The sequence below is a fragment of the Schistocerca gregaria genome, chromosome 4 (genome assembly GCF_023897955.1).
Source record: "Schistocerca gregaria isolate iqSchGreg1 chromosome 4, iqSchGreg1.2, whole genome shotgun sequence".
NCBI lineage: Eukaryota > Metazoa > Arthropoda > Insecta > Orthoptera > Acrididae > Schistocerca > Schistocerca gregaria.
Genome location: NC_064923.1, coordinates 150,042,235 through 150,057,364, shown reverse-complemented (window position 1 = coordinate 150,057,364; position 15,130 = coordinate 150,042,235). Strand labels below are relative to the sequence as shown.

The 15,130-nt window shown below is 39.8% G+C and overlaps 1 protein-coding gene across 1 annotated transcript in view; it reads left to right on the top strand.

Moving 5' to 3' along the window:
• Positions 1–15,130, top strand: part of LOC126365960 (stAR-related lipid transfer protein 7, mitochondrial) — a 129,585-nt gene that overhangs the window by 87,193 nt on the left and 27,262 nt on the right. Inside the window, exon 4 of the mRNA XM_050008751.1 lies at positions 6,749–6,909. Within this exon, the coding sequence (XP_049864708.1) occupies positions 6,749–6,909 (161 nt within the window). The remainder of the gene's footprint in view (positions 1–6,748; positions 6,910–15,130) is intronic.

Below are 15,130 nucleotides of genomic sequence, written 5' to 3'. Positions count from 1 at the left end.
GGCCATAAGCTTGTATTGTGACAGTCTTTTTGTTGTGCGTATCTGCAACTCAGCACCTTCGCTTTATGGTGAGTAGCAACTTTTCATTTCACAATATTGTCAAACACACTACTGTAATTTTAGATATAAGTGGTACTCTAACACAGTCTATACCACAAAAAAGGAGTTAGGCAAGGGTGCAGAATTTCACCCATACTTTTTTTACATTTATTGAGATGATGTAGTTTGGTAATGGAAGGAGGTTTTTAAGAAGAGAATTAAGATTGACAGAAATTCTTGATTGAATTGCCTTATGTATGCAGATAATGTCACCACACTTCTGGCAGGGAATGAAGATGACTTACAAAGGTGAATACATCTATTACATAAGATTTGTGAAAAGTACCATTTTACAATTTCAGAAAAGAAGAAAGAATAAGTGACTTTTAAATGGAAACATCAAAATTTTGAGTAACAACAGAACAGGTCAAATGTTTTATATTTATTTAGGTTGTGATGTCATTGTTTGAGTATGACGAAAACATAGAGAAGAAATTAGCAAATAAAATGAGAAAAGAAAACAAAATTACAATTTTATAAGACATTGGCAATTCCATTGCTTGTTTACGTAAATGAATCGTGGTTTATAAGTAAACATCAGGAAAGTCGCATACGAGCAATAGATCTGAGGTACCTACCAGCAGTGAAGGGACGCACAAGAGCCAACTGATTTCAGAATTCAGAAATACCTGAATATATTTAACATTCTCAGTAAAACACAAGAAAATAGGAGAAACTGGAATGAACATGTAGAAAGAGAGAGTGGACAAAGATTATCTCTTCAGAAAAGAAAGTTTAAGAAGGGTTAAGCCAGTTGTGAGAAGAAGTCAAGAAAGCAATAGATAACATAACAGGCAAAGCAAACACAGGCCTGATGCTTGAAGTGAAGATAATGATGAAGATGAGAGTTCATTTTTAATTTACTATTTACCACTGTGTTCCGTTACATGTGTAACAAATCATTGCTTGCATCATTCACATAAAGCGTTAATTTTCTGGCTTTAGGGGGTTGAGATCACAGTTTCTCTTCAAAATGACCCCAGTATGAATTTATTTATGAAGAATGACAAACACTTAAGAGCAAAAAATTGCATTCTAGTTGCAATAGTGTTTAATGTGAAAACGTTTAACAACAATGGAAATTCCGGGATCCACAGTGTGTGCTCATTAGACTGTTAATTCTATTTAAAAGTCATGCAATTCTTCTCACTTTTCAGTGAGAATAACAATGTCATCAACAAATATTACCATTAAAATCCATTCACACTGAATTTTAATGACACGCCTGACCCTTTCTTTTATTTTAGTCATCACTTCTTTGATGTACGGATTGAACAGTAGGGGTAAAAGACCACACTTCTGTCATATACCCTTTCTAATCTGAGCAATTAATTCATAGTCTTTCATGTTTAATGTCTCGTACTGGTTCTTGTACATATTGTATTTCATTAGCCTTTTCCTATAGCTTAGACTTACTTTACTGCAAATATACAACATCATACACCATTTTACATGGTCTAATGTTTTTCTATGTTGACAAATCCTATGGTGGTGTCCTGGTTTTTCTTAAGTCTTGCTTCTGTTATGAAGCACAATGTCAGAACTGCCTCTCTGGTGCCATTACCTTTATTAAAGCTAAACTGCCATCTAATAGATCATTAATTTTCATTTCCATTCTTTTGTGTATTGTTTTCATCAGCTTGGATGCAGGAGTTGTTATGCTTATTGTGTGATAGGTCTAACACTTATCTTCTCTTGCTATATTGAGGATTGTGTGGATGATACTTTCCAGAAATTCAGATGGTAGTTCTCCAGACTCATGGATCATACAAATTAAACTGAATAATTGAGGCACTGAGCATCATAATGGCCCAAAACACAGAGACAAAGTTTTGAGAAAAATATGTTTGTGAAATCAGGTTTGTAGTCAAACCACCAGTTTCATAGGTTTGTCTTGTTTTTAACCAAGTCTCAACAGCCTATGAAAAACTAAAGTAACCACTTAATGTTATGAAACCCACATATATTATAAAATAGACAACACACACACACACACACACACACACACACACACACACACACACACACACACAAATGCAGCTCTGCATGACCACTGTCTCTGGCTGCCAAGGCCAGTCTTTCCATTGTGCCTGTCTACGATTCAGCATCTCCGCTAGTGGTATGTTGCAGTCTGTACTTTTCACAATATTGTCATTAATCCATCCAGAATTTTCCACTGTTTGACACATATCAAAACAATAGATGTACCTGTCTATATGTTCTGCATCTTCTCCTATACCATTGGGCAGATTTCAACCAAACAAAATTTCAGTTACCATCTGTAAATAATTGCTGTTGGGATAAGAACCACCTACCTATCAAAGGGATGGGGTGGGGTTGAAAAAGTAGTGTAGCCTGTGATGCGTGGATGCCCAGATTTTATCCATCCAGTATTTGAGAATGAGAGCACTTAGTGACTTTCTACAAGCATTACACATAACTTCAAACCTTTAAGAAACTTTTCTCACCTACAACCCCAATAAAAAGATGAAAGGAAAAGAGTTTATCACTTACTATGTTTTGCCATTCACATAGTAAAACTGTCGATGTGGCATGGTGTTTTAATTTATTAATTCTTTACTACTAACTCTATGCACAACACATTTCACAGATAGTATCCACATATGCCGTTGATTGTACAACACATACTTCAGAAAGTATGACATCAAATACTGAGGTGCATCAAAAACTGCCACATCATACTTGACCCTTTAATTTATTATGCTTTTACTGTTAATTATATTCACAACACATTTCGCAGACAGTCCACATATCCCACTGATTATACCTACAAAAATACATCATTGTACGATGCATAGTTAAGTAGAGATGCAGATGAAATATATGTACACGTGTGTGTGAAATATGTAAAATATATGTAACATGTGTGCATAGGCAAAGCCATGGGTAAGAAGCTGCTCCTAAACCCTTGGATTAATTTCAAGCAAATCTGATACACATAGCACTGCCTGGTAATAAATACTGTGGGGTAGGAAACAGCAACATTATATTAAGATGGGCATAATAATGTGTAATGTGGGGGGAGGGGGGGGGGGGAAGAAGGATATGGACGTACAGAGGGAAGGAAGAGATGGGCACTGTTAGGTGGAGTGGGAGATAGAGAGAGGAGGAGGGGGAGATGGACAGTTACAAGGGGGAGGAGGGGTTGGACAAAGAGAGGGGGAGGAGGAAAAGGACTTGTGGGAGGAGAAGATGGATAGAGGAGGAATGAGCAGTACGGCAGAGAGAGGCACAGGAGGAGATGGACATGGACAGTGAGGGGTTGGAGGGGAGGAGGTGGACAGAGCGTGGCATGGGGGGAGGAGGAGATGGACTAAGAGAAGATTGGAATAAATCCATGTTCAGACAATACCATGCCTCAACTAGTTTTAATTAATATGTAGGTTATTATTATTAATAATGTTAATTCACCAAATTTTCTTATATCAGCTACCTCTGCTAAGGGTCAACAAGTGCATTTTCCCAGATGTTCCAGCAGATATCTGTGATTTTGTTTTTACAACACATAACTGGAGTCAGCCCAAACAAATACTGTTCATCATGTCATTCACGCAATGCCCAGTGTCATAAAAAACCATCGATTTGTTTGCTATTACAAATGAAATTGTTTTTAAAGTGGGGTTTTATGTGCCCATTCAATAGACTGCCCTCAAATTAGTCTAATGCAATATTTATTTTATTCACATCCAGTAACAGGGACAGTAAAAAACAGGGTATAACCACTACTCCAGAAGCGACTGAGCAGTGCTGCTGCATGGTGGTAGGAATCAGTATGGGCCAGGGCACTGCTGTCACTGTTGGAATACTGGTTATTCTTTCTAACAATTACAAGAAGGAAAGTTGCTACTCGCCATATAGCAGAGATGCTGAGCCACAGATAGGCACAACAAAAATACTCTCACAATTATAGCTTTCGGCCATTAAGGCCTTCATCAACAATAGACACACATAAGCACAAGGACACATTCTCATGCAAATGCAACTCAGACACACAACTGCAGTCTCAGGCAACTGAAATCACACTGCCCGAGACTGCAGTTGTGTTTGTGAGTTGAGTGTGTGTGCGTGTGCATATGTGCGTCTACTGTTGACAAAGGTCGTAATGGCTGAAAACTATAATTGTGTGAGTCTTTTTGTTGGGCCTAACTGCAACTCAGCATCTCCGCTATACGATGAGTAGCAACTTTCCTTCTCACAATTGTTACATTCCATCCTAGATTTTTCATTGTTTGATTACTTTTTGTGTTTTATTGCTCCTGTTAAAATGTGTCAATAAAACAAATATCGCACTAAACTGATTTGCGGCTGCTCTCTCAAATGGACATATGATACCTCACTTTAAAAATCATGTTGTTTGTAAAGGCAAACAGACAGACCTTTTTGACGACACTTGGTGATACGTGAAAAGCATGATGAGCAGTTTGTATTTTTTAGCTGACTTCAGTTACACATTGCATAAATAAAATTCCAAGTTTCTCCCAAAGCATCAAAGTAAATGCATCTTTTTGCTCTTAGGCGGGGACACTCTGTATGCCATGAATTTAATTTGACACGCGGCATATTTGCATACTAATCAAGCATTCCCATATCATTAGTTTATTACTAAAATGATCCTGGTACGTAACAAGGAGTGCTCAGTGCTGATTGTCTCTTAAGTCATTCTGGATCTGATAGGCTTCACTCAAGCAGATGTTGAGTGTTTCATAATTTTCAAGGAAAGACTTTATGAATCAACAGTCCAATTTATTTGCTCATAATCATGTACCCAGGACATGGTTGAATCATATCATGGTTCAGTTTTTCTCAGTTAAATGATAGGTACATATGCCAGATAAGGGGAAAAATTAGAAAGTATAAATGAACAAATAATGCACAAAACAATCAATAATAGTATAGAGGCAATACATTGTGTTATTTATATGGCTTCCAAGGCTTTGAAACAGTAAATAAAAAAACTAAATTATTTTGATGTGCTTAAAGAACCTACTGTATTTGCATGCAACATTAAAGCTCCAGACATAGAGCAGATTGTTCATTAAATGTAGATATTAACAACTACTTAATGTGCCTCTGATTTCACACTATCTGTCATTCATAACCTACACAGTGGTTTACATTAAAAACATGTTATGTCCACTGTAAACAATATTTGCTGAATGGCTTACTGCTGGGCTTATGATGTTATGTTGATTGATGCTATGCATTTTTATATTCACTGACAGAAGAAAATTGCAACACAAAGAAGCAGTTGTGTAAGATAAACGAAAGTGGGTAGGCTGTTTCTACATCTGAAAGATGATGTCCATTCAAATTTCATACCAGTCGCATAAGAATGCCACTATTAGCACCGCTGTGAGGATGCTTTAAATATACACTGTAACAGTTGTGAATATTAGTCACCTTTGAGGTTGGGGGTGGTGAGTTGATGTTAGTCAAGAATTCCTTTAAGGCAACAAAGACGTCATTATTAGTACGTCACTGAGTTTGGATGAGGTTGTGTAATAGGGTTACGAGAAGTTGGGTGTTCCTTCTGTGATACTGCAGAAAGATTTAGCAGTAATGTAGCCACGGTACATAATTGCTGGTGGTGGTGGTCACGAGAATGTAAGATCACAGAAAGGCTGGCCTCCGGACAGCCATGTGGCACTACCAAGAAGGAAGACCATTGTGTTCAGCATATGGCTGTCGCACATCATGCATCTACAGCAGCAGTTTGACCAGCAGTTGGCACTACAGAATCACAATGAACTGTTACAAATTGTTTACTTCAAGGACAGCTCTGAGCTAGATGCCCTATAGCATGCATACCTCTCACCCCAAACCACCACTGTTTGTGACTTCTGGAGTGTCAAGCATAAGCTCATTAGAGGACAGGGTGGAGGTCTTTGTATTTTCTGATGAAAGCTGGTTCTCCTTCAGAGCCAGCAATGGCCATGTGTTGATTAGAAGGAAGCCAATTGACTGCCTGCATCCCATGCACCCTGACTACAAATTTGTACGCCAGTCTGGTGATTCAATCTGTTGTGCTGCCATTTCTGAATAGCATTTCAGGGGGTGTTTTCCAATGGGATATAGCTTAGTCACATACCATTATTGCAATCCAACATGCTCTTCAGAGTGTTGACATGTTGCCTTGCCCTACTCAATCACCAGATCTGTCTCCAATTGAGCACATATGCGACATCATTAGACGACAACTCCAGCATCATCCACAAATGGTATTAAATGTTCCTGTATTGACTGATCAAATACAACAGGCATGGAACTCATCCCACAAACTGCCATCCAGCACCTTTACAACACAATACATGCACATTTGCATGATTGTGTTCAACATTTTGTTACTTACACTGGTTATTATAATGCCACCATTTCACATTTCCAGTGAGTTATCTCAAGCTTTCATTAATCTGCAATCTTGCAGTGGTAATCAGTTCAATATGTTAACCAACCAAATGTATTCCTAAAGTTTCACTACTGTACATTAATTATTTTTTGATGTTGTGATTTTTTGTGCATGAATGTATCTTTACAAAAATATAGTTGTGTGTTAGTCAAATAAGTTTTGTGCAAATTTATCTTTCTTATGTAATTTTGCATGTGAAACCATTTGTGTAATTATTTTCAGTGTATGGGAAATACAGTGATGTTAGTGCACAAGCCTTCCTGCAGGCCCAAATTGATACAGACTATCGTAAAGAGTGGGACAATACAGCTGTAACCTTGAAGATAATTGATTCGGAGCCTACATCAAATAGTGATGTGATCTATTGGGAAATGCAGTGGCCTGTAAGTATATAGGAGTACATTCATTATCTCCAAACATGAAGACCTGAGAGAATAAAAATTTAAAAGATGTTTAATCAGTACATGGAAAGTGTGTAGATGTATGTAAGAGAGTACAGTTTCAGTTGATACCATATTTACTGTTACGTAAGTTTTCACTATGGTGGTCTTTGGTTTAGTAATTTATTCAAAGAAGAAAATACTCTAGGAGGGAAGTGAAAATGAACACACTGAAGCAATTAATAAAGTTTGAGTCTAACATACTTGTTGCCCCTCTGTAAAACAACAATTATGGACTATTGTCCTTCAAAAAACATACTTGTTGTCCTCTGTACAACTACAATTATGGACATATTGTCCTTCACAACACTAAGTATCTTGCATAGCCTCTTCCAGTTACAATGCATTTCTGCAGTAATGCACAGTGACAATCCTAGAGGTGTCAGATGTCATTTGGGGGGGGGGGGGGGGGAGATTTCCGTACTACTTCCGCATCCCACAGTTGACCCCAAGGAGTCACTAACAATTCGCCCTGGCTACTCCTGACATGTCCCAGACATTCATAGTGACAAACAAGTCTGGTGATTATATTGCCCAGGCGAGTGCATGGGCAGTGTCCTGTAGGAATCACACGTATCCCTGATGTAGAAATAGTGCCGGAAATATCTGAATGATGTTCTGCTGTCTTCACAAAGTCATTGTAAGTGTGGCTCCTCACACAACGATGCCTGGAAATAGCCCTGTATCTCACGTGATACACTCCAGTTACTGCATTTTTATTCAGTCGGAATGCCATCATACACTGACAATGTTGTTGTTGTTGTTGTTGTTGTTGTTGTTGTGGTGGTGGTCTTCAGTCCTCAGACTGGTTTGATGCAGGTCTCCATGCTACTCTATCCTGTGCGAGCTTCTTCATCTCCCAGTACTTACTACAACCTACATCCTTCTGAAACTGCTTAGTGTATTCATCTCTTGGTCTCCCTCTACGATTTTTACCCTCCACGCTACCCTCCAATGCTAAATTTGTGATCCCTTGATGCCTCAAAACATGTCCTACCAACCAGTCCCTTATTTTTGTCAAGTTGTGCCACAAACTCCTCTTCTCCCCAATTCTATTCAATACCACCTCATTAGTTATGTGATCTACCCATCTAATCTTCACCATTCTTCTGTAGCACCACATTTCGAAAGCTTCTATTCTCTTCTTGTCCAACCTAGTTATTGTCCATGTTTCACTTCCATACAAGGCTACACTCCATACAGATACTTTCAGAAACAACTTCCTGACACTCAAATCTATATTCGATGTTAACAAGTTTCTCTTCTTCAGAAACGATTTCCTTGCAATATACCATATCTAAAATTCAGTTTATCGTATGACTTTTTCTTACCTGTATCATTTGGAAATGTTTGCAAACTTTACTGGCACAATATAATGGTCTAAACAACAGACCACTGTTTCAGCAATTCAAATACAGTTATGGGCGCAGTGTGTCCATGTTCAGTGTGTAATTCCCACTTAATCCACAGCAACAGAGCACCTTTCGTTGTCTTTACTACTCTTTTTTCATAGCTCCCTGTAAATAAGCTCATTGGACAAAATATCAGTCGTGCCCTTCAAAGAGCACACCTTCCAGGTGATCATACGACCTTCAACTGCTAATTAACTCGTTGCTCTATAGTGGTGTGCATGTGCCAGTTGGTTGTATGGAATCAGTAGATGGTTCGTAGTATAGAAACAAAAGAATTACAGATGGGAGCTATTGTGTTTGGACATGCCTATAACCACACCGTGAATGAATTTGCCTGATTTGTTAGTATATCAACGCTGAGTGTCCAACCAGTCTACAAGGATGGTATAACTCTCACAGTCTCGTAACATAGTGGTGTATCAACACTGAATGTTCAACAAGTCTACAAGGATGGTATACCTCTCACAGTCTCATAACATAGTGTAAAAACAGTGGTTGCGACCATAAGAAGATCGTAACCAAGAGGAATTGGAGATAAATTTCATGCTTAGTCAATGATAATCAGTTTCAAACCGACAGCAGTTGCTGCTGTCAGTGGATGCAGCTCCATCTCAACCAGTTTCCAAGGGACTACTTGAAGTGGATATTTGAAGTTAGTCACCATGCATATGGCCACTTCTCAAAGTGTTACATAAAGCTGCAAGATTTCAGTGGACCAGGCAACACAGGAACTGTACAGTATCTGACCGGCAGCATGTAGTGAGGTCTGACAAGTTGTGGTTTTGCCTCTTTTTCAAATGAAGTAAAATGTTGAGTGCAACAGCACCCTAATGACATGTTCAATCCACCGCATATGAAGGATTTAGTTAAGGCTGGAGGTGGTTACTATTGTTTAGGGGGTGTTTTTCGAACCATGACTCAAGCTCACTCATTCAGGTTACCAAGAACATGAACAAGGATGTTTATTTCAACATTCCTAGTGAGCAAGTGTTGCTCTTTCTTCTACATCTTCTTCCTCTCCTGTCTTCCAGGGTTACAGCTATGTTTACAAGTACTACTACAAATGAAATGACACAATTTCAGAGACTTTACTGATCTCATACAGGTAAGATATTACGTATATAGACTGAAGCAGCAAGTGAAAATTTGTACCAAGGTTGGGAATCAAACTCGGGTCTCTTGCTGACTAGGCAGGTGCGTTAGCCACTAAGCAACTGTGGCACAGCCAGTACACCCCTCTGCCTATACCTATTTTGACTACCATCAAATTATCAATTAGGATGAATGGGCATAGGCAGAGGGTATATACTGGCAACTCGCAATATCCTGTTGCAGAGCATGCTCTAAAACATGACATTCATCACCTCAAGCACCTGGTTCACCACACACGCCACCTGGATTCTTCCCCCAGCCACCAGTTTCTCAGAACTCCGCAGGTGGAAACTAACACAAAAACACGTGCTTGGTTCTTGCCACCCACCTGGCCTTAATTTACGTTTACGTTAATTTCTTCCGTCTCAGCATTTCTTCACTGTAACTACTCTTTGCTTCACTTGATTTAGTTTTCTACATCTTTCATTGTCTTTCCCGTCTATTTTTCACCACCCCCCTCCCACCTCTGTTACCGTACAATGCACTTAAATTTTCACTCTTATTAGCTCATGCATAATATTTAAGCAGTAACCTCTGTCTGCACATTACCCTGTCATATTTCAAATATGTCTGCTTGTGTCTGTGTATGTGCGGATGGATGTGTGTGTGTGTGTGTGTGTGTGTGTGTGTGTGTGTGTGTGTGTGTGTGCGTGCGAGTGTACACCTGTCCTTTTTTTCCCCTAAGGGAAGTCTTTCCGCTCCTGGGATTGGAATGACTCCTTACCCTCTCCCTTAAAACCCACATCCTTTCGTCTCTTTCTCTCCTTCCTGAAGAAGCAACCATCGGTTGCGAAAGCTAGTAATTCTGTGTGGGTGTTTGTGTGTTTTGTTCATGTGCCTGTCTGCCGGCGCTTTCCCGCTTGGTAAGTCTTGGAATCTTTGTTTTTAATATATATATATATATATGGATGGATATGTGTGTGTGTGTGTGTGTGTGTGTGTGTGTGCGCGCGCGTGTGCGCATGCGAGCGCGCGAGTATATATCTATCCTTTTTTCCTCCTAAGGTAAGTCTTTCCGCTCCCGGGATTGGAATGACTCCTTACCCTCTCCCTTAGAACCCGCATCCTTTCATCTTTCCTTTTCCTTCCCTCTTTCCTGACGAAGCAGCCGCCGGTTGCGAAAGCTCAAAATTCTGTGTGTGTGTTTGTGTGTTTTATTCATTGTGCCTATCTACCGGCGCTTTCCCGCTTGGACCTCGCCATTGGTGCGGAGGCTTGCGTGCCTCAGCGATACAGATAGCCGTACCGTAGGTGCAACCACAACGGAGGGGTATCTGTTGAGAGGCCAGACAAACGTGTGGTTCCTGAAGAAGGGCAGCAGCCTTTTCAGTAGTTGCAAGGGCAACAGTCTGGATGATTGACTGATCTGGCCTTGTAACACTAACCAAAACGGCCTTGCTGTGCTGGTACTGCGAATGGCTGAAAGCAATGGGAAACTACGGCCGTAATCTTTCCCAAGGCATGCAGCTTTACTGTATGATTACATTATGATGGCGTCCTCTTGGGTAAAATAGTCCCCCATTCGGATCTCCGGGTGGGGACTACTCAAGAGGATGTCGTTATCAGGAGAAAGAAAACTGGCGTTCTACGGATCGCAGCGTGGAATGTCAGATCCCTTAATCGGGCAGGTAGGTTAGAAAATTTAAAAAGGGAAATGGATAGGTTAAAGTTAGATATAGTGGGAATTAGTGAAGTTCGGTGTCAGGAGGAACAAGACTTCTGATCAGGTGAGTACAGGGTTATAAACACAAAATCAAATGGGGGTAATGCAGGAGTAGCTTTAATAATGAATAGGAAAATAGGAATGCGGTTAAGCTACTACAAACAGCATAGTGAACGCATTATTGTGGCAAAGATAGATATGAAGCCCAGACCTACTACAGTAGTACAAGTTTATATGCCAACTAGCTCTGCAGATGACGAAGAAATTGAAGAAATGTATGAGCAAATAAAAGAAATTATTCAGATAGTGAAGGGAGATGAAAATTTAATAGTCATGGGTGACTGGAATTCGGTAGTAGGGAAAGGGAGAGAAGGAAACGTAGTAGGTGAATATGGACTGGGGCAAAGAAATGAAAGAGGAAGCCGCCTGGTAGAATTTTGCACAGAGCACAACTTAATCATAGGTAACACTTGGTTCAAGAATCATAAAAGAAGGCTGTATACATGGAAGAACCCTGGAGATACTATAAGGTATCAGATAGATTATATAATGGTAAGACAGAGATTTAGGAACCAGGTTTTAAACTGTAAGACATTTCCAGGGGCAGACGTGGACTCTGACCACAATCTATTGGTTATGACCTGTAGATTAAAACTGAAGAAACTGCAAAAAGGTGGGAATTTAAGGAGATGGGACCTGGATAAACTGAAATAACAAGAGGTTGTACAGACTTTCAGGGAGAGCATAAGGGAGCAATTGACAGGAAAGGGGGAAAGAATTACAGTAGAAGAAGAATGGGTAGCTCTGAGGGATGAAGTAGTGAAGGCAGCAGAGGATCAAGTAGGTAAAAAGACGAGGGCTAGTAGAAATCCTTGGGTGACTGAAGAAATATTGAATTTAATTGATGAAAGGAGAAAATATAAAAATGTAGTAAATGAAGCAGGCAAAAAGGAATACAGACGTCTCAAAAATGAGATCGACAGGAAGTGCAAAATGGCTAAGCAGGGATGGCTAGAGGACAAATGTAAGGATGTAGAGGCTTATCTCACTAGGGGTAAGATAGATACTGCCTACAGGAAAATTAGAGACACCTTTGGAGATAAGAGAACCACTTGTATGAACATCAAGAGCTCAGATGGAAACCCAGTTCTAAGCAAAGAAGGTAAAGCAGAAAGGTGGAAGGACTATATAGAGGGTCTATACAAGGGCGATGTACTTGAGGACAATATTATGGAATTGGAATAGGATGTAGATGAAGATGAAATGGGAGATACGATACTGTGTGTAGAGTTTGACTGAGCACTGAAAGACCTGAGTCGATACAAGGCCCCCGGAGTAGACAACATTCCATTGGAACTACTGACGGCCTTGGGAGAGCCAGTCCTGACAAAACTCTACCATCTGGTGAGCAAGATGTATGAGACAGGCGAAATATCCTCAGACTTCAAAAAGAATATAATAGTTCCAATCCCAAAGAAAGCAAGTGTTGACACATGTGAAAATTACCGAACTATCGGTTTAATAAGTCACAGCTGCAAAATACTAACACGAATTCTTTACAGACGAATGGAAAAACTAGTAGAAGCTGACCTCGTCGAAGATCAGTTTGGCTTCCGTAGAAATGTTGGAACACGTGAGGCAATACTGACCCTACGACTTATCTTAGAAGAAAGATTAAGGAAAGGCAAACCTACGTTTCTAGCATTTGTAGACTTACAGAAAGCTTTTGACAATGTTGACTGGAATACTCTCCTTCAAATTCTGAAGGTGGCAGGGGTAAAATACAGGGAGCGAAAGGCTATTTACAGTTTGACCAGAAACCAGATGGCAGTCATAAGAGTCGAGGGGCATGAAAGGGAAGCAGTGGTTGGGAAGGGAGTGAGACAGGGCTGTAGTCTCTCCCCGATGTTATTCAATCTCTATATTGAGCAAGCAGTAAAGGAAACAAAAGAAAAATTCTGAGTAGGTATTAAAATTCATCAACAAAACCAAAACGAGGATAATGGAATGTAGTCAAATTAAATCGGGTGATGCTGAGGGAATTAGATTAGGAAATGAGACACTTAAAAGTAGTAAAGTAGAGAGGATATAAAATGTAGACCGGCAATGGCAAGGAAAGCGTTTCTGAAGAAGAGAATTTGTTAACATTGAGTATAGATTTAAGTGTCAGGAAGTCATTTCTGAAAGTATTTGTATGGAGTGTAGCCTTTTATGGAAGTGAAACATGGACGATAAATAGTTTGGACAAGAAGAGAATAGAAGCTTTCGAAATATGGTGCTTCAGAAGAATGCTGAAGATTAGATGGGTAGATCACATAACTAATGAGGAAGTATTGAATAGGATTGCGGAGAAGAGAAGTTTGTGGCACAACTTGACCAGAAGAAGGGATCGGTTGGTAGGACATGTTTTGAGGCATCAAGGGATCACCAATTTAGTATTGGAGGGCACCGTGGAGGGTAAAAATCGTAGAGGGATACCAAGAGATGAATACAGTAAGCAGATTCAGAAGGACGTAGGTTGCAGTAGGTACTGGGAGATGAAGAAGCTTGCGCACACACACACACATATATATATATATATATATATATATATATATATATATATATATATATATATATATAGAAAGAAACTTCCACATGGGAAAAATATATTAAAAACAAAGATTCCAAGACTTACCAAGCGGGAAAGCGCCGGTAGACAGGCACAATAAAATAACACACAGACACACACACAAAATTTCTAGCTTTTGCAACCAACAGTTGCTTCTTCAGGAAAGAGGGAAGGAAAAGGAAAGATGAAAGGATGCGGGTTTTAAGGGAGAGGGTAAGGAGTCATTCCAATCCCGGGAGCGGAAAGACTAACCTTAGGGGGAAAAAGGACAGGTATACACTCACGCGCGCGCGCTCACGCGCGTGCGCACGCGCGCGCGCGCCCACACACACACACACACACGCACACACACACACACACACACATATACAGACACAAGCAGACATTTGTAAAGGCCCTAAGGATATTCTTTCCGCTCCTGGGATTGGAATGACTCCTTACCCTCTCCCTTAAAGCCCACATCCTTTCGTCTTTCCCTCTCCTTCCCTCTGTCCTGACGAAGCAACCGTTGGTTCTTTTAAAAATACACAGCAAGTCTCATAACAATGTCTTCACATTTCAACATGTACATAAACAATCTATTTCTGAGCCTGTAAACCGTCACACTCTGTGTGATTTTAGTTCATCTTGTCTGGTCTTTGTCTACGTTTCTCTTCTTCTGTGTCGTCTGTCTTATCGTCTGTTGATCGTTTTTATTCTCTGTGGGTGTTTTTAGTATTTGTAAAAAGGGACCGATGACCGTAGCAGTCTGGTCCCTTTAACCGCCACAAACCAACCAACCAACCATCAAGCCTGTAAATTAAGCAATCTTTCACCAAGAAGGGAGCCACCTTTCTCTACATATCACTGTGAATAGCATTTTGGCACCCTTGTTGTCTTGACTACATCCTGTCCACTTTTTCACTTAATTTTCTTTCCATGTGGCTCACATCTGTATTTTTTTCCTGCTCTCTATCTTTTAAGAACATCAACAAAAACAAAACGAGGATAATGGAATGTAGTCGAATTAAGTCGAGTGATGCTGAGGGAATTAGATTAGGAAATGAGACACTTAAAAGTAGTAAAGGAGTTTTGCTATTTGGGGAGCAAAATAACTGATGATGGTCGAAGTAGAGAGGATATAAAATGTAGACCGGCAATGGCAAGGAAAGCGTTTCTGAAGAACAGAAATTTGTTAACATCGAGTATAGATTTAAGTGTCAGGAAGTCATTTTTGTAAGTATTTGTATGGAGTGAAGCCATGTATCGAAGTGAAATGTGGACGATAAATAGTTTGGACAAGAAGAGAATAGAGGTTTTCGAAATGTGATGCTACAGAAGAATGCT